Raw genomic sequence first — 21,260 nt, 5'->3', positions numbered from 1 at the left:
GGAGCGGGAGGGGCCTGGGCGGGGAGCAGAGGCCGGTCCCAGGTGGGAGGGGACGTGTGCGGAGCCCCCGAGGTCCGGAGAGAATCCTGGCTGCTCAGTGTGCCCCGAGGCCTGAAGCCTGGGGAGATGCCCCTACCTGGTAGGAGACAGACTTGTCTGAGACTGCCGGGGGTCTAGGAAACTTGTCTCTGAACTACTGAATTAAAGAAAAAAAAAAAATAGAGGACGTGTCCCGAGGGAGGTTTGCTGGGAAAGGGCGGCCATCCCTAGGCTCCTGGTACACCAGGCCCGACCCTTCCAGGGACTGATAAAAGGATGTGGTAGTTTAACCAGGGCTTTTGGTAGAATATATTTGCCCCAAGTTGGGAGATTCCGAGATTGAGGGGGGTGGAACCAAGTGGAGGCTGGCAGGAGCGAACCCTGACCTGGGATCTTGCAGGGACTAACGATGTTTGGAGCTTCTTGTTTTGAGAATGGGAATACAGAGTTCTAGGTCCTTTACTAGGAAGACATTCCACAGTATCTTTTCCTGGGACATAGGGATGGCAGAAGTTATAGTTGAAAGTTGGTTGAAAGAGTTGAACTGTTTACAGTCAGTGCAGGAAGGAGGAGCTTTACTCTGAAGGTTGCTAAGCTACAGGGAGCTTGTAGGCACCATCTCGGGCTGTTTGGGAAAGCTGAGAATGCATTCAGTGCCCAGTAAAGACTTAGCAGGGGTTTGTCCCTGTTCTCTTCATGCTGCCATGGAGCTCTTATATTGGTTTCCACGGATTCATCTTGAGCCAGGAGAGTTTGAATAAGTGCTGAAGACTAAGAAAACACGCAGTCTTTGGGTCCTGAGACATTAGACTGGATATCTGGGGTGGTATTTTTCAAATTTAGTTTATTTCCTTTAAATTAAAAAAAAAATTATACCTCACAGTGCATTTTACATTGTGATCTAGTACATATCTACATATGATTTTAAAGTAATTCAACCTTTACCCTTATTACATGTGCATTCCGGTTATTTCTATTCCATTTTCTTTCATTTAGAAACATACTGACTGAAATCCACCAAATTGATTTATGGGTCTCCACTTGCAGATTGAAAAGTGATGTTTATAAGGCACATTTCTTGATTAGTCAGTGTCTCCATATTCTGCGCTTTTAGAGAACAAAGATGATTCCAAGATGAGTTTTGGGGACAGGGGTAGGGCTGCCAGGTATAAATGTTTGCTTCAGTTAGTTAGATGTTTATAACATATAACATATTTGATCCCTGTTTCTTGAAGTATTACAATCATAATATTTGACATATCAGTGTTTCCCAATCATTTGACAAAATTGTGTCTGTGCCTCTTAATTTTCTCTGTCCTTTGCTGCATCTGAGAAATATGAGAGGCCTAGTTTCATTTAGCCACTTTGCTCCTAGTCATAGTTAAGGAAGTTTTATTTCACTGCTACCATTATAAAGATACACTGTTTTGCTTTTCTGTTACTTAAAAACATCTTGAATCTTCTTACTCTAGTAATTGTTATGTTTTATACTTTTTGCTGTATATTTAAATATATAAAGTTCATGGCTTTAGTATATTTCATAAACTTAGGAATTACTTTGAATCATTTAACTACAAAACTGATTTTTTTGTTTGTAAAATAGGTTAGACCCTTATGAAAAACAGTATTAATTCATAATAAACATTAATGAGTGTTGGGGAACAAAGTTAGAGATCTTTTCCTTTGAAAAGTTCTCACACAACCTCTTCTGCATTGTCAAATGATACCTTGCCTAATTTTAATAGGTAAATGTATGGGATATGTATTTGACTAGCTTAATAATGTTACTTTCAGTTGACGATGAGTTCATATTATTTGGAACCAAAGGCACATTAATCTGGAAAGAATTGCTCACATTAAATTTTATCAGTGGGGACACATTCTTGACTTGATGCCTTATGAAAGCTTTCTATTGTCTTCAAACTTTGTGGGTGATAAAATATATCTTTCTTTTTAACTCTTGACTATGTCTTGGTTTTGGAGGAGAGACTTTATGTTGGTATGAATCAAACATTTCAGAAAATTATCTCTTTTAATCAGGTAAATATTTGTTTTAAAATATAGCTTTAAAGAATGTTTAAAAAAGATTGTCTTTTTTGGTAGGTGTTTGGAACATTAAGGAAGATCTCATTGATTTCATTTTCTGGGAATCGTGTGTACGTGTCAATAAACAATGTGGAGAACTTATTCTGAGTGATTGTGTGTGTGTTTTTTTTTTTCATTTGTTCATTTTGTTTTTTAGTTTTCAGTTTTCCTTTTGACTTTTAGACATACAGCAGGCTTTTTTCCCCTTGTAATTTTTGCTTCCACAGTATTGTGGCTTTGGAAATCAGACACTTAATATTTATCAGAATTGTGTAAAATGGGATTGTGTTGCTTTGAATGATGTTTTAAATACACATAAAATACTTATTTTCCCCTTAGTGTTTAAACTATATGACGTGTATTTTGGCTATTTAGACCTAATTATTCATTTCATAGTCCTGGGCTATGTTTTAAATAAGTGAGTTCTTGATATATTTTGGACCTATTCTGCAATGTAAGAAAAAGTTCTGAAAAGTAATGTGAAATTGACAGTGTTACAATTTGGGTTTAATAGGTGAAGAAATCATTTTAGCTGTGACTGTTGCCTTTGTCCTACATGTGTTTAGACATTAAGATTTACCATTACTCCCTTTTTCAGCCTACCCTGTTCTGATTTATGTTTTTTTGTGGATCAGTACAGTAATAGCCCAACAATTCCCATTGTCTGTATTCTAATGCTACTTGATTTCACATAGCTTCATGAGAGTATTCTTCCAGAGAATATTGCTGTGATTACTTCATTTTTCTCCTCAAAAGCCATTGGTGCCTTTCAGTGCCAGCAATACATAAAGCCCATACTGTTTAGGTTGTTGTTGAGGACCCTCTGCAGCTTTTCTCAATTTTTTTCCTGATATTCCATTTCTAAAAACAGATCCTCTTCCTACCAAGGTCTCTAATCATTATATCTTGCTCGGTATATAACAAAGTGTGTTCCCTTTCTTTGTGAAATCCTGTTTATCCTCATTTCATTAAGATGACCCTCTTCTAAAATAGGTTAGACTCTTATAAAAACAGTATTAATTTATAGTAAACATTAATGAATGTTGGGGAACAAAGTTAGAGACCTTTTCCTTTGAAAGGTTGTCACACAGCCTCTTCTGCATTGTCAAATGGTACCTTGCCTAATATTTAATAAGTAAATGTATAGGATATGTATTTGACTAGTTTAATAATGTTACTTTCAGTTGAAGATGAGTTCATATTATTTGGAACCAGAGGCACATTAATCTGGAAAGAATTGCTCACATTAAATTTTATCAGTGGGGTCACATTCTTGAGGTCTAACCTTTTTTAAGTCTTTCTTGATTGTATTGTTTGTGTGCCTTATTTTTACCTCTTTTAGATCATAAATATCTGGAGGTGACAGGGTTCAAATATCTTTGATTCTTGAGGACATCTAGCATAGGGTCTATTGGAACATAGGTCATAGACCTAGTGAATCAGAATAACTAGACTTACTAAAAATGCATATCCCTGAGTTCTGCCCTGGACTTATAGAAACTTAATCTCTGGTGGCGCCTAGGACTCTATATTTTAGCAAACTGCCCAGGTGACTCTTCTGTTCAATAAAATTTAAAAATCACTGATTAGCATGATGCCTTAAATGATAATAGGTACACACACTTGACTTTTGAGCAAGTGAAGTTAATGAATTGAGCAATATCATAGTTCAGGATGGTTTAATTTTAAGGCTTTGAAGTCAGCCTAGACTTGAATCCTGTGACTGTAACCTCACTGTACTTCTATTTTCCAACCTGTAAAACAGGATTAATAGTATTTCTTATGAGGGTGTTTTTGGAATTAAATGAGATGGTACATGCAAAGCAACATAGCACATAACACGCAGTAGGCTCTTAGTAGATTTTTATCTGCTGCTGTTATGATGATGACCACTAGCATCAGTGTCATCACGGTAATGAGATATGGGTTGCAAGAATAGGTTCTAGGTCAGTCATTGTTAAAAAGCAGATGGTTCATATGGTTTCCAGAAGTCAGGCTTGCAATGTTTTCTGTTTTGAGTTAGTAGATCATGGGTGTGTGTGCTGTGTAAAGTCATAAAGGTGTTTTTGCCTCCTTTCTTCCTTCCTTCCTTTTTTGTTTCTTTTCCTTTTTGGGCATTGGGAATTGAACCCGGAATCACTTTACCACTGAGCTATATCCCCAGTGCTTTTTTATTTTTTGAGACAGTGTTTGGGTAAGTTGTTAGGGCCTCACTAAGTTGCTGACACTGGCTTCAAACTTGTGATCCTCCTGCCTCAGTCTCTCAAGTCTCTGGGATTGTAGGCATGTGCTTTTGCACCTGGCTAGGTGTTTGGTCTTTTTGAGAAAGGTTGGTATTAAATTAGAATGTTATTTTCCCTTAGTTTTACCACTGCTCAAAGAATAAAATGCAAACTTCCAGAGGACATAGGTCCTTACCATCTGGCCTAGCCAGTCCCCTCCAACAGCTCTCTACATCATCTACAGTGTGTTTCTATCTTTATCTTGCATTTCTTTCACTTAGTTGTACCTGTATATGTGTTTTCCTCTACTTTTTCATCTAACAAATTTCCACTGTTGTCCTAAGTCTCAGTTCTACATGTGACTGACCTTCCGTGTTCTCAATATGCTTTGTCTACACTTACAATGCATTACCTTTGTGTACATTTGTCTTCTCAGGAATAGGATTTAGTTGTGGCATATATTATATCCCCAGTATGTTGTCAATAATTAGTCCACCTGTACTAGAGGGAGAGGATGTTGGTATTTGCCTTCTGTCAGCTCCCATATTTGTCTGGACTTTGCCATTTTCAGCTTTCACAATAGTAATTACAACTTATGCTAGACACTAGATGATTTCATTTAAAAAACTTTGTTTCATTTAATTTTCACATTAACCTTATGAAATAGCTATTGATACCTTTATTTTATAAATAAGGGAACAGGCATAGAAAGGTAAGTAACTTGGAGAAATTACACAGCAACCATAATGAACCTGGAATTAATCAAAGCTCACGCTTTTAACTGCAATGCTATTCTAAAAAGGTGATTTAAGCAGGTGACACATTTCTGAAATCAAGAGATTGTGGCTGTATGAAACTTTTATTGTTAATTTACTAATCATTCTTAGAAATGTGATGTGTTAAGTGCTCTCACAAAAAGGATTGTTTAAAACTATTCTCTGGATAATGCCTTTCCAGTGATTTTCCAAAATTTTTCTTTCTCCCCAGTCTGCCACACTCTTCCTTGGTGTACTTGATTTTCATTTCATTATTAGATAATACTACTTCATGTCTATTAAATAAAATTTACCTTTTCATTCATCCAACAAACACTTGTCCAGTGTACACTAAACTGGACTGATGGGTTCCTGGTTTTGTGGAACTCAAATTCTGGTGGAGAGGGACCTAAATGAATGGATCATGGTTCGAACTTCGAAGAAAGAATGAAGCGATAATGAGTGATAGATAGTGGCAGTGGTGCCATTTTTGATTAGGTGATCAGAGGCAGACTTTGAGAAGGTGACATTTGGGTTTACATTTGAGACTCATGCTGAATTGAAGCAACTCTGCCAAGAGCCAGGAAAGGGGGAAATTAGCTTGGCAAGTTTGAGAAGTAGAAAGCCAGGGAGTCTGAAGCCTTGTGAGCTAGGAAAAGTGTGGAAGGAGGAAAAGATTAGAGAGATCAGATAAATTGAAGACTATGCTAGAGATTGGATTTTATTCTAAATGGGAAAGGAAGCCATTGAATTTAAAAAAGACACAATTTAACTTAAATTTTGAAAAGACGACTTGGCTGCTTTGTGGAGAATGAATTGTACAAGTTAGGAGAGACCAGGGAGGGGGCTGTTGCAGCAGTCCTGGCTTGGACTAGAGCAAAGTAAGAGAAGGAAAGAATGGGAGGAATTGGGATGTTTTAGATGTGTTGATGGGTCTGCCTGATAATCACATGGGAGTGTGAGAGAAAAAGAGGGATTAGATGTAATTTCTGAGATGGGAGTGAGCATAGGAGGAGCAGATTTGGAGAGGGACTGAGTTCTGTTTGTGTCCCCTGTGTGCCTCTCCTGATGTACACCTTCAACCTGAAAGGATGCCACTGTTCTCAGTTTTGTGTTATTATTTTCTGACTTTTCTTTATAGTTTTATTTTTTATTAAATATTTATCTGACCCTAAATTAAATTAGAAGATGGAAGATTAATTATCATTTAATTTTAAATTTAAAAATTTAAACTCTCAGTATAAATGGAATTGCGTATATTCTTGTGATTAATTATTTCACCCATTCAGCATTGCTTTTTAAATCATTCATGTTGATGAGGAAACAAGCTTAATGAACTACCAATTGTTTGTTTTATGAATATGTTGTAATATATGCAATCACTGTTTCTTAAATGTAAGGGGTTTTTACCCCAGGATTTCTGCAATTTCAAACAAAGCTATTATCAGCATTCTTGTCCTTATCTCCTGGTGCACATTTACAAGTTCCAATATCGGTCATGCTGAGAGTAGAATTGCTGTATGAGAGTATGTGCGTCTTCAACTCAAGACATGTTGTTTTCCAAAGTGTCTTCAAATTTATACTCTAGTAGTGTGAGAGTTCCTGTTTTTCCACATCCTAACACTTGGTATTGTCAGAGTCATTAAAGTTTTGCTAACTTATTTGAAATAATACATCACTACTTTAATTTTTGTCTCTGAACATTACTGAAATCGGGCATCTTTTACATATATTTAATAGCCATTTCAGTGTTATTATCTATTAAATATTTATGTTTATTGTCCATTTTCCTTTGAGCTTTCACCTTTTGAAATTATTTTTAAGAGTTCTTCTTACTATGCTGCAAGTGCCCCTCCTTCATAGGTGTGTTGCAAATGCCCTCCGCTCCCGTTTCTGTCTTATGTCTTATGTTTTTAATGTCTGATCAAAAGTTTTTCATTTTACTGACCAACTCCCTTTATAGATTTTAAAAACGTTTTGATTATTAAAAAGTGATTATAGTCATAGTATTGGTATTTAATTCATGGATAAATGTTTGAGTATAACATAAAGTTGTATAAGGGCACATACTTTTTCAAAAGGTTAGTCCCCTTATTCATTTATTAACATTTCTTCTCATGAACACTGGTAAAGGATTCAAAGAAAAAGATAAGTGAAGATTATATATGTCATAAATCAAATCTCCCACTAAATTCACTTATGGAGACTTGGCTACTTCATTCTTCACTCATGGTTTAAAATCCTCAAGTGAATTTTCTGCATTAATTTCATGCGGGTGCCCGAGATTAGAACTGGAAATTTTGGACTTGGCCTAATACTTTTTTTTCTATACCATCTACTTTATTTTTTATAAATATTTCTATAGTAAAATAACCATTTTAAAATTTACCATTTTAACTATTTTAAGTATTTAGTTCAGTGGCATTAAGTATGTACACGTTGTTATACAACCATCACCACAATCCCAGAATTTTTTCATTTTTTCCAAACTGAAACTCAGTATCCATTAATCTCCATTCCCCACTCCCCACCTTCTTGGCAACCAACCTTGGTACTTTCTGTCTCCATGAATTTGACTACTTTGTTTTAAACTCGTGTAAGTACAGTTATACAGTATTTGTCCTTTTGTGTCTAGCTTATTTCCTTTAGTATAATGTCAAATATGTTATAACTTATGTCAGATTTTCCTCATTTTTAAAGTTGAATAATATTCCATTGTGTGTATGTATGACATTTTGCTTAGCCCTTTACATACTGATGGACACTTGGATTTTTTTTCCTACCTTTTGGCTATTGTGAATAATGGTGTAACTATCTGTTCTACTTGCTTTTGATTCTTTTGGGTATATTCCCAGAAGTATAATTGCTGAATTAAATAGTAATTCTATGTTTGATTGCAGAGTTTATTAATAAATACAGTTTTTATATTTTATAAAATGTATTTGCTATGAACAATAGAAGTGACTAGAAAACCTATCATTAGGACATATACTAATTTCCAATTATGTGCAAAGTTCCAGTCTATGATAGATACAAAGAAGTGTTAGGATATGTATGATTCTTATTGTCAAAAAACTGTCTGGTCTGAGGATACAAATAAACACATGAAAATTACATCACAATGCATGACTTTAATAATGTGCAGTATATGGGCCAAAAATGAAAAGATGACAGGCCAATATGTGATTATTTGCCCACTGAATATTTTAGGTAGTAGCTACCATGAGCTCAGCTAAAAGGAAACATCTTTAAGGCAAGAGGTATCTGAAAAAGTCTCATCTCTCAAGTATATTTTGAATGGGATGTTGCAGTATACATAAAATTCAGATAGGCAGAGAGATACTGGTGAGATCTTCTATGTAAGGAGGCATGCCATAAATATCAGATATTTTATTTTGTGATGACTCATTAAGTTGGCATTAATTAGCATAGTCCCCAGCCCTTAAAACAAATGAGACCAAATCTATTTAACAAAAATCACAAGTCTTCTCACCCTACATTCAGCTGCTATATTCATTGGATATTGATAGTAGTAATAATAGGATTAGTAGATGCAACAGTAAACTAGTATTCTGTGCTTTCTTGTGCTAAATACTTTTTGCCTATATTTTCTCCTTTCATTCTCCAGTTAGGAACCATTCATTACCCTTCCTGTGGATGAGGAAATGGAGACCTGAAAAACTTCAGTAACTTACCCACTGTCACACACAGTAGTGGAATCAGTCAGGATTTACTTCCAGACATTTTAGATCCAGAATCAGCACTTATTATTGTTGGGCATATTATGCCATTAGCAGTAAATGTGGAAGGGATTAGTAACTTTTTTTTTATGCGTAAACTTTCATAGCCTTTCTGCATAACTGATGTTTTAACATCTGGAATCCCTGGTTATTAGCTAGAGTGGTTGGTAATCACCTCTAGAAAGCAGAGTGATAAACTAATAGTTTGTTGCTAATGAGACTTGCCTTAACATGGTGGCTTCTGTAGAGCAGAGATAGTAGGGTAATCCATTCTGTAAACAGCTAGATAATGACCTTAAACTTGTGTGTTCACAGCTGAAAGAAAATGTACATGTAGTTTTCTTCTGATGAAACCTAATCCATTTAAGAAAAAAAATGCATTGCCTTGTGGAAAGACAAAAAAAGTTGAGAATAATTTCCCCCCCTTTTGTAACTAGATTAGGCAGTAGAAATGCTTCTTAGTTTTTTGGCTATAATGATTTTCATACATTTTAATAAGTTATACTTCTAGAATTTATGGGGGTCTATCTGCTGTTGGTATGAAATTTTTGTTTGTTTTTGTGGTGCTGGGGATTGAACCCAGGGCCTTGTGCTTGGGAAGCAAACACTTTACCAACTGAGCTATATCCCCAGCCTGAAATGTTTCATTTTTAATAAAGACAGCAGGACTAAACAGATTAGAGATGTGGAGAGCATAATATAGCATGCTGATTGGGCCATAGAAAACTGAGCAAGTGCCCTCAGTTGCCTCTCCTGTAAACAGACAAGTGGCAGTTTGTCTCTTTAAGAGAGTGGTTGTGGAAAATGACTAGGCTTTAACATGATTGTTAATCTCAGGGTGGAGATACTTGGTTTGGAAACATCACTTCAAGAGTAAATGTGTCTAATTCTGCTTTGCATAAGTAAAACAACAAAGCCTTGGAATTTTTCCAAATCAAATCTGGGCCAAATAGAAAGGTAAGGGTAAATGTTAATTTATGAAGGAGTTGAGTGTGGGTTGGGGGAAGCTGTTGAAGTAAAGGGTGTTGTGAATGTTAAGTCATTTTTGTTGTGGTTGTTGTGTCTGCTATGTGTTTTTGCTCTATATTTCAGAATCCCTAATTTAGCAGGGATATGGACAATTGGCTTAAGACAACAATTTTGGACAATGAAAATCATATGTGTTTAGAAACATTTTCACACAAAGAAATACTTCAGTATAAATAGCAGTGTTTAACTTTTTTCTCAAATTTCTAATAAAATAATTAAGGTCTTGGGTTGAAGCCTTTAGATTAGAATTTCAGGTGCTCTGTTTTTGTACAGTGGACTGCGAGCTTGGGAGTAGCTGAATTTGCTAATGTGCAATTGTAGATGAGAAAACTTTGTCTCTTTGTCCAGTGTTCAATGTGCCTTAAATGTAGTATAATTCTTTACTAGAAGTTATTGACAGCTCTGAGGCTATATTTGTCACTGATGATGTCATTAATGCAATGAAATTAAGAATTTTGGGTAGAAACTCCACTGTTTTTGATACTTTCAAGAAGTATGGTGCCATGGTAGGAAAAGATAGTAGTAGTCTCCGATCAATAAGAATGATCAGGAAGAGTCTGAACTCACATTTCATCTGAAGTGTTGGTTTTTTAAATTACTTTTAATTTTCTACCAGGAAAAGTTGATGTGCCACATTATTACACTTAAATGCCATGTAGTATACAGTTGAGAAAGAGACTTTGAGAAACAGGGTGGTCCTTAGGGTGTGAAATCATGGTGGCCTGGTGTGTTATGATAATGAATTTTATCAGCTAGACTTGTTTTGCACTTGGAATGCTAAAAGTTAAGTTAGTGAATTGGCTAACTATAATCATACAGAATAGTTTCAAAAGATTTGTTTTCCTTCTTACCTAAAGGAGACATCCACTTGGATACATTACGTAATGCTCAAGGGCAGTAACTGAAATAGAATTGCAGGTTCTTTATAATACATAATTCAGCTTACTAATGAAATACTTTACAAACTTTCAAAATAGATGGATAGTTATTAATGTGAAGGTTTGTCACAAGCTGTATAGGAAAAAACAGATGATAAAACTATATATATCTAAAAACAACAATCTGTATAAAATTAAGTGTATCTACATAGCCTGGAAAGAGTGGTTTGGAAGGGTGTACACCATAAGGTGCTTCCTCATGCTCAGTGACCTTGCTAAATCTGTCACTGATGTCTCCGGGTATAGCTGTGGCTCTAAATATGCTTTAGACATGAAAGCTGTTGGTAACACTTATTTATATCCTTAGCTAATAAAAAGGGATACTACATGATGGGGGTTACAGGTTTTGCTGTAGTTATTGCTTGCATATATTCACTTGGAAATTTTTGAAAACTCATTGGATGTTGTATTTTTTAAAAGCAAATACTTAGAAAGCAGTTGATTAACAGAACTTTATATATTGATTTATTTAATCTTTCTTGGAGGGAAAATATATAACATATACTTTTCCTGAGTTATTCTGTTTTATTGGGGATACACTTATGCTGAGGATCAGAAATGCTTATTTAGAAAACAAAAATTCCAATTACCTAAATGTACAAGTATCTTTCAGGGTTTGGGTCCAATGGGGAATCATTCAAAAACAAAGGTTTCTTTGGATGAGGTTAAAAGAGGAGTCTACAAAGTGAAAGTTAAATGGGCTAAAACAAAAGAAAAAACCAAATTTCTCTCCCCACACACCAAAACAAACAAAAAACAGAAAGACACGAAAGTTAGTAATCCTAAGAGATTCTTTGATTTAATTCATCATGTTTCCAAAAGTTTAATCATATTTTATATTTTAGATATGTATCATCTGGTATATTTCCTTCTAGATTGTTGATGTCCTGAGGACAGGGTTTGGATTTTATTCATTCTCCCTTTCTTCAGGATTAGCACAGTGTTTGGATTCACCATCTGGTACATGCTTGTTCAGCTGAAGTAAGCTCTGTGAGATCACATATTTTGTACATAAATGAATGGGCGAATAAGCCAAATTGGGATCAGTTGGTAAAATACAGAAAGAAATGGCAGATATATAATACTAAATGTATTTGTTGACTATATTTTTTATTAAACAATTGGTAAATAATCTCATTCTCAGATTGTTTTGTGAAGGAAACAGACACCTAAGTACAGAAAAAAAAAATCACTGACATGAAGTATCATCTCAACAAAGGAACCTAAAGGTGAAATTGTGGAGCCTGTAGACAAAATGTTTAACCTGTTTTGTTTACAAATATTATTGGCAAAAGATTGGCAGGCAGCTTTTTGAGTGTAGTTTTTTTCACCCTACTCTGATGAATAGATAAGATTGATTCCTTGTATGTAAATGAAACTGAAAGTAATATTAAACTACTTGAGAATATTTTCCTTTTATAGAAACTATGAATACTCTTTTGAAGATTTAGCCTCATCCTAAATTAATGACGTTTGAATTATTGTTGTTTCTTTTCCAAACTGTAAATCAGTTCCCAACTGTCTTCTCTTCTAGTATATTGAAATCTGCAGAATGGCTTCCTGATGCTTGAAGCCCAGCTCTGTTCCTTGTTAGTCTCCACAGTCTGAGGTGACCCAAGGCCTGAACCTCTTAAGGCATCACCCCTCTTGATGTGGCTATAGACAGAAAAATTTGGATAAAATTGGGTAGCTTTTGTTGACACATTTAACTTGGTGTGCAAAGGCAAACTGCAGCCTGAGGGTATTCTTCCAGCTCTTTGTGTACAATCCATAGTGGAGCTTTTGCTTTGTCCTTGTTAAAGCCATGGTGAAGAACAGCAGAACACAGAATCTTCCCTATTCATCTCAGCCCTTCCTCTTAGTTTCATTCTAGTTTGGTTTTGAGGCTTGGGTGTGTTTTGTTTCTGCTTGCTTTTACTTTCCTCATTCTGTTTTACAAAATTATCTCTGTTTGGCCATCCATTTTATTTTCTACTTTCTTCCTCCCCAGTTCCTTTAAAAATTTTTATAATGTTGTATATTCTACATACAAAAATTCCAAGTTGGAGTTGTTTGCATAAAAACTTTACAATAATGAGGAAATAAAAAATTGTGTAACAAAATATTGTGGCATTTCCAGATACATTACAATATTTTCCATTGTGAAAAGATGAGTTATGAATATGGTGAGTTCAAGGTTTCAAAGGGTAGACACTGAAAAACGAATCTTTCTACCCTTCTTCTTCATTTCTTTTCTCTGGAGTCAGCTGTTGGTACTACTTTTACTCATTTCTATTTTTTCACTCTGGAGATAGTCTAGATATATATACAATCCAGTAAATCTATTTTTATAAGATTTAAAATTTATATTTTGGCATTCTGTGGCATAGTATTTATATCTCTTGGGAGTTGTAAGTGAGGCTGGTAGTATTTATACTTTATGAAATACACTACTGCACATTGTTTCCTTGTGAAATGTTGATGTTGCATGAGACCACGAGGTTGGATCTAGTATATCTTCCAGTGTTAGTGTCCAGACGTGGCCTATTTCTGTTTTCAGTTGTGTTGAGTATCATACTAATTTTGATCTACCCTTTTAGTGGGAACATAAAATATAAATTGTTTGATAGCAATTGAGGGTACTTAGGAAGCTGAATGTTCTGTTCTGATATTTATCCACCTGGCAAAAGTGCCCTGAGCACTTTATCCTCCAATTTGTACTTTATCCTGATTTTTTCCAAGCACTTTACAAGAGGATATTATAGTCAGGATCTTGAGACACAATGGATTTGAGATTTTCACAGGCACACTCCACATTTTGTTAATGGAACCAAGCAGCATCACCCAAGATTCCTGGCTCCTTGGCTTTAAGCACCAATTCAGAACATTTTACAAATGCATTAGAACTCTGCCAACTATAGAGGTAGACTGATGAAATTTGACACCTGCTATTTCCAAAAAGTCATAGATTATCCCCTATACCTAAAAAAACTTTTAAAAGGCTCTGGTTAAAGGATTTTTTTCTACCCTATATTTCCTTATTTTTCAGTCTTCTTGGTTTTCAGCTCTCCTTCCCCACCTATTGTTCCTCTTCAAACTGCCCCAAAAGATAGATTAGATTTATATTACCAATCCATTTTGCAGCCATAACATTCTAATTCAAAATCCACCTATCTAAGACTGCATCATCTTTATTACAGGAAAACTAGTGCAGTAGAGTATTCTGGAAAAGAACCAGCGAAGGCACCTGGTGTCGCTCTTCAGTCTTAAGAATAATAATTTAAAAAAAAATCCAGGCTATTTGGAAGAATTATTCAAGTATGGGGCTGGATGTTTTGTTTTCTGCCATGAGGGAAAAAAATTTTAAGTACCCATGCTTGCTTGATTGAACCCAGTGGTGTTTAATCACTGAGTCACATCCCCAGCCCTTTTAAAAATATTGTATTTAGAGACAGGGTCTCGGTAAGTTGCTTAGGGCCTGATTAAGTTGCTGAGACTGGCTTTGAACTCTTGATCCTCATGCCTCAGCCGCCCATGCCACATTGTAGACTCTCAATTTGTCTATAATTCAATTGTGTTTAAGACTATTGCCCTTGAATTATGTAGTGCAGTGGTTCTGAATTCTACAGATAATAAATGCTACTTAAACACAGTGACCATTATTTTGATAGAGTTCACCTTCCCCACACGTTTTTTTTTTAATTCTTTTTGAATTGCCAATTGTATGAAAGATAGCAATGTAACTTCTTTGATGTTTTTGTTAAACAGTTTGTACAGATTCTGTTGGCATTCAACTTGAGACAAGGCCTTTGATAAGAGCTCTGGTGCTTGTTCCAAGTGGCATAAGATATGCTTTATGTTGTCTGCTGTTGGTGGTGATATGTTTACTTTTTAAAAGATCAGCCTGAAGGTTCCCAAAGCATAAGATGAACACAACCCAAGCTCAAAAGTTGACACCATGAATATTAGGATAGAGAGCGCTCCTATGCAAATATTTACTATTTTATGTAGATAGAAATAACTATCTGGCACTCCAATTGTCTCTACCCCTAAGCTTACAAATGAAGATTTTTAAACAGAAGACTGTCCTGTATTTTCAAGGTGACTTGTGATATACTCAATTATGAAATGTATTCTGTAGTCTAATCTTTGGTAAGTTATAGAGATGAAACTTTGTTCAATGAATGGACACATGCTCCATGAGCATCCATTGTGTTCTAACTATTTGAGAACTGATTTCACACAGTTGTTGTGGGAGTGGTCTTGATAGTGGTCTAAGAGATATGCCAAACTTAATGACTATATTAACTCATGCTTTTTAAAAACTTCTTGTGGCAAATCTGAGAGGAAGGTTGAGACCATCCATGGGTGAAAAAGATAAAGTAGAAAGGTTAGCTAACTAGCGTAAGTGTACCCAGCTAGTGAGAGAACATAAGTTTCCTATGTCCATATGCTTTCTACTTTACCATAACTTTCGCTTAAAATTAATAGCATTTGTATTTAGAGCTTTACAATAGCCCTTTAATCCAAATAATGTATTTATATATTTTAGGGCTCCACACCAACCCTGTAATATGAATAGTGTAGACGTTAATATTTTATAGATATAGATGTTTGAGTCCCAGAGAGAAATACTTGACTTGCTTGATGATACAAAACTATTAAGTAGTGAAATCTGAGTGGGGTTTAAATCTGCTCCCCATCCTGAATTCTCTGCTTTTTCCACTTGGCACCCTGGAGGTAAGTGATTTTAATAACTCAGCATTCATCAGCTCTTACTATGCATAGTATGCTGCATCTGATGCTATGAATCAATACTGAAAGAATTAGAATTGCACAGTTTCACTCCCCTTTATAATTAAAGTTGGAGTTAGGATGATAACATGAGAAATACCTAGTGTTCAGTATAATTAAACTATGCAAGTACAAGTAAACCAGTGCATCCATAGTGAAGTAAATCTGTCTCCAGTAATGGTAAACAATTTGAAGAATATCTGACTGGTATCAAACCATTCTCTGAGAGAAACTTTTAAATGTTCATTCCTGTTGGTTTCTTCCAGGGAAAAGTATCAGTAGTCCTCCTTAGTCTTTCTGTAAGCCACTCTCGAAATCTACAACAATGTTCAGGTCTCTCCTATTTTGAGAGAAAACTTGTGACAGTTGTGTCTGATTCCCTCCTCTATTTTGTGCCTGCCAAGCTTACTATCCCGTCTTCCTTCTCCTTTTCTCATTAAAGTCCTCAAAATATTGGCTGTATATGCTGCTCTTCTGTTGTTCCTTTTCTTTTTCTTCATGACTTTGCTGCTTCTGCGTGTCCTTTAAATATCATTGATTCCCATGTTCTCTTGTCCTACTGTTCTTATTCAGAGTACTTCCTATATTCTGATGATGTACAAATCTTCATCTTTGGCTAACATTTCTCACTCAAATTTAGACTGTTTTCCAGAATATTCCACAAGTGTCTCTAATTGAATATGAGTAAATTGGAATCCATAATTTTGCCCCTTAACACTGACTTTGATCATATTTTTTTGACTAATGGTACTAGTTAAAGGTAATGTAGTCACCTGGTCACCTGTACTGGAAACCAGCTTAGACTCCCCTTCTCTCTCAGCCCCTACAGTTCCTGAAAAGCTTGCTTTCTAAGTCATTTTGAATCTGCCACTATTTTCTAATTCTTCCCCCACTCTGGATTTTGAGGTCCTTATTATCCTGCTCTTGTATTCTTGTAGCATCTTCCTAACTCTTCTTCCTGCCTTCACTCATTTCCCTCATATCCATCAACTGTATAATTGCTAGGGTGAGTTTCCAACAAAACAATTGGTAATTGTCTTCCCTTCCTAAAAACCTAATTTCTTCCTGCTTACCATAGGATAAAGCTCTGCTTCTTAATGTGGCACATAAGCTCTCCTTTGGGGTTCCTGTTTAGATGATGTCCTTTATGGTCATGCTGCTTTGGCAACACTGGATCTCTTGAGGTTACTTACATATGCCTTTGTACATTCTCTGCCTTCTTTCATGATATCCTTTCTTTGAGTAGTCTCTATCCTCCTCTCTTTTTCTGATTGTTTTAATTTTTAAAAAGTAGCGTGATAACCTACTGGTTGATGTATGATATAAGCATAGGGTAGCTCCTGATAATATGTTATCAGGCTGTTAGCATGTATTATCTCTTTTAACACATGGAGGAGTATAGAGAAAGTGCTGGAGTTATTGATTATTTGGACCCTCAGCTGAGGTTAAGTAGAAAATCTTCTACCTAAACTCAGAACAAAAAGAAATGAAATTCTATATTAGTCATTTCTTAGGCCGGGTGGTAAGTAACTAAAAAAGAAAGAAAAAGAAAGGAAGAAAGGAAGAAAGAAAGAAAGAAAGGAAGAAAGGAAGAAAGAAAAGAAAAGAAAACAGTGGATTAAATAAAATAGGTTATTTATTTTCTGAAATTTCTAGAGATATATACCTATATGGCAGTTCAGTCCCAGGAAGACCTCCAGAACTGAGGCCCCTTTTAGCAATTGCTCCTCCTCCTCCATTAGGAAATATTACTTGGCTCATGGTCCAAGGTGGCATCTGTTTTCTATTAAGTAGAATGAAGGACGACACAAAGAAGGAAGTCAAATAGAATACCTTGGCTGTCTTTTAAGGATGATTGCTGGACGTTGCCACAGAATATTTTATTTCTATCCCAATCAGCTAGACCTTATTTCTATTCCAATCAGCTAGAACTAGACATATATTTATTTCTAAATACAGATAGCCAATATACATATATGGTGTACATATGTAAAATTTCTATTACTGTGGAAGAAGAGGAAAATGAATTTCAAGGGTCAGATAATAAAAGCTTCATCCAAATTATTTAGCCTCATGTTTAGCCTATACCTCTTCTTTTAGTCCTTTTTCCAGTTACTTACTGCGTGAACTCTATGCACTAGTGCAAAGCCTTGTTATCCTTGATTGGCAATGATCACCCCTCTTCTTAATCTTGGAATAGTTTTTATTATTTTGCAAATATCATATGCTGAGCTATGTTGCTGTCATTTGTTTGCATATGTAACTTCCTTAAATCATAAAATCTTACCACAGTGTAATTTCCTGGGGGCAGTGACCATATCTTCTATGTCTGCAATGCCTACTTTAGTGCTTGATAAATAATTGGTTCTCAGTAAATATTTCTTATATGAGTAAATAAATAATTTTGATGATTTCTTGGTTTCTTGTAGAATTTAGGAAAGAAAGATGGACCAACCTAGTGGAAGAAGTTTTATGCAAGTATTATGTGAAAAATATAGTCCTGAAAACTTTCCTTACCGTCGTGGCCCTGGGATGGGAGTCCATGTCCCAGCCACACCTCAGGGCTCTCCTATGAAAGGTAAGAAAGACCTACACATTTATTTATTGGAGCTTACTTAGGAAGTCAGTTCACAGAATTACCTTGTTTACAAATTATTTTCTTTACTTAAAATGATGAATCAAATAATCTTTCCCCCTTATTTTGGTCTCAGATTTTAAAGAACCTCAGTACTTATTTTCCTCCAGATTGTCCACAAGGAGTTGTAGTTGTACTTAAAGGGCAAGAATAATGTTCAAGTGGTAATATTTCTCTCTTTTTTTGCCCAAAAATCATTTATTTATTTATTTATTTATTTATGGCAGTAGAGTGTATTATGACATATTTATACAAACATGGAATATATCTTCTTCTAATTAGAATTCCATTCTTGTGGTTGTACGTGATGTGGAGATTCATTGTAGTGTGTTCATATATGTACATAGGAAAGTTATATTAGAGTTATCCCACTGTCTTTCCTGTCCCTGTCCCCACTTCCTTCCCTTCATTCCCCTTTGTCTAATCTACTGAACTTCTATTCTTTTTTTTTTTAAGAGAGAGTGTGAGAGAGAGAGAGAGAATTTTTTTTTTAATATTTATTTTTTTTTAGTTTTTCGGCGGGCACAACATCTTTGTTTGTATGTGGTGCCGAGGATCGAACCCGGGCCGCACGCATGCCAGGCGAGCGCGCTACCGCTTGAGCCACATCCCCAGCCCCTGAACTTCTATTCTTGCCCCCTCTCATCCTCACGGTGATAATATTTCAAATGCATGTTGTTTCAAGGATCCTGGAGGGTACAAATAGTGCATGATTGTCCTGTGCCCTCAAAGAGCTTAACAGCTTAACTGGACAAGGCAGTCACATTTACAAAGATAACACAAGCTAGTTTATGTTGAGCCAGAGGAATGACACAGTGATTGGGAAGGAAATTTGGAATTAAAATTAATAACCAGGAAGGGTTCAAAGCTGTGAGACTTGAATTAGTCTTCAGGAATGTAGAATTTAGTTATACAGCCGATAAAGACCTTCTAGGGGAAGGATTAGATATGAGCTAAATTCTATAACTAGAAATGTGCAAGGTACATTTTTGCTTGCCTTTCAGCTTAATGTTGTACTTAATAGATCTTGGAAATAGTTCTTTGTAATTAAGGGGGATTAATAGTAAATTGTTGTTTTAGTTCTTGTGTTCAGAGGTTACCAAGTGTTTGTGATTTCTCAATACAGTTTTATCACAGCATGTGACCTGGAATGGTAGAGAGACGTGGACTTCATACTTGACCTTTTTTTTTTTTTTCTGGGATCCATTCCTATTCTGAGAAATTTGATACTGAAAAATACTAAGTTGGAAAACCATGTAATTTGAAGCCTCCATTAATAAAGCATAAACTTTATGAGATCTTCTTTTTTACCAAGTGGAAAAAGAGTGGTTGAATTCACGTTTTCCCCTTTTAGTAGATATAGTAAGAGTGATTTTATTGACATATGTATTTTTGAGCCAGGTAGTACTCAGAGTTGTTACCTCAATTTGACCAAATTCATTAAATATTTCAGATTCTGAAACACTTTCTCTCATTGCAATTATAATTTAAAAGAAGGTTCATTTTCAAAAGGGACAAATTCTACATGGATATGAAATGGGTATAATTGGTAGACAAGTATGAAAGAACCAGATGTAGAGTTTTGAAAGGATCTGCTTAAGTGAGGAAGATTTCTTCAGTGATATGAACTTGAAGAAAGAAGTTGTTTAGTAGGTTGATTATCTAACAGTTTGAGGTAATTTTTACAGGCAGCAAAAGGTAAAGATTCACATCAGTCAGAGTTACCCTGAATACTTTTGGACTAAATTCATGGGAGAAAAGAATTAAGGCCAACAAGAAGGTGGTGACAGTCCAGGCATGCATTTCATCTGGTGTTCAGATGATAAGATAATAGTGTGGATGTTGGCTCTGTTGTGGTAATTAGGATGAAGAGCCCTACCAGAGTTAATGCCTGGAAGAATTTTGGAGGTACTGGTTCTGTGCTTTTGAACTTCTCCTGGGCCATAGTTAGCTACCTCCCCTTAGCATTCAGGATCCTTGGAGCCTGTTAACATCCTGTATTTTCTGGGTCCTTTTGTAATTTCACATAGTTTGATTGTTGTTTCTTGATGGTTCCTGAGAGCTGAACATATGTAGACAAGAGTTAGGCTGATGTAGAAAGTGTTTTGTGTCCCCTGTGATTCAGATCGCCTCAACCTCCCAAGTGTACTAGTGTTGAACAGCTGTGGAATAACCTGTGCAGGAGATGAAAGAGAAATTGCTGCCTTCTGTGCTCATGTGTCGGAACTAGATCTTTCTGACAACAAACTCGAAGACTGGCATGAGGTAAAATTTTTATAATGCTGAGTTTTGGCAGTAATAGCTGTTGTATTATTATTTATGTTGTAATGTGTTCTGCTGAATTCTGGTTCTCACTGGGATTCTTGTCTATATGTTTCAAGATAAATAATTGACTGTATTAACTACTTATGATGATTTCACAGTTAGTTTTGTTACTGCTAACTTTTTTTTCATCAATGTGAAAAGCACTGAGGAACTTTTTATTCCAGGCATCAAGAGGTTAGTGAGTCTACAGAGATCTATACTGCTTACAATGCATTAAATTTTTGTTTCCCTAGTTTACACATCCTACACTTATTCTCTACTTCTACTTCAATTCTCGTTACTATAAATTGACATAAAATTGCTAGAACTTGAGCTGGGTATTGGTGACATGTGCCTGTAAGTCCACCGACTCAGTTGGCTGAGCAGGAAGATCACAAGTTCAAGGCCAGCCTTGATAACTTAGTGAGACCCTTAGCAACATAGTGGGACCCTATCTCAAAATAAAATGTAAAAAGGACTGGGATATATCTCCGTGGTTAAGTGCCCTCAGTTCAATCTCTGGTACAAAAAAAAAAAAAAGGTAAATAAATAAATTAAAAGAGCTGGGGATGAAGCTCCATGGTAGAGTGCCCCTGGGTTTAATTCCCACTACCTCGGGGGAAAAAAATTGAAATCAATATTATAAAATATTAATTCTTGTTATTGAAATTTATTTTAAATATTTTAGAACTTCTGTTATATTATCATGATCCTCTGACAGTTTAATACAACATGTCTTT

General features: G+C 35.6%; 1 protein-coding gene and 1 non-coding gene across 4 annotated transcripts in view; one reads left to right on the top strand and one right to left on the bottom strand.

The window, feature by feature from the left end:
• The first annotated feature begins 120 nt into the window (after window positions 1-120).
• Window positions 121-21,260, top strand: part of Tecta (tectorin alpha) — a 138,416-nt gene continuing 117,276 nt past the window's right edge. Inside the window, exons 1-3 of one of the 3 annotated variants that reach the window (XM_015489725.2) lie at window positions 121-139; window positions 18,011-18,159; window positions 20,342-20,481. In XM_015489725.2, the coding sequence (XP_015345211.1) occupies window positions 18,027-18,159; window positions 20,342-20,481 (273 nt within the window). In that variant the 5' untranslated portion in view covers window positions 121-139; window positions 18,011-18,026. Of the gene's footprint in view, window positions 140-5,382; window positions 12,038-18,010; window positions 18,160-20,341; window positions 20,482-21,260 lie in introns of those variants that run through there. The other 2 variants (XM_048795830.1, XM_048795829.1) reach the window with 2 other exon arrangements.
• On the bottom strand, window positions 9,400-9,473 carry Trnag-ccc. Its single transcript has one exon. It is a non-coding gene; the product is annotated as a tRNA-Gly (tRNA).

Source organism: Marmota marmota, unplaced genomic scaffold, assembly GCF_001458135.2.
Source record: "Marmota marmota marmota unplaced genomic scaffold, marMar, whole genome shotgun sequence".
Classification (NCBI taxonomy): Eukaryota; Metazoa; Chordata; class Mammalia; order Rodentia; family Sciuridae; genus Marmota; species Marmota marmota.
This window is presented reverse-complemented; position numbering and strand designations above follow the sequence as displayed.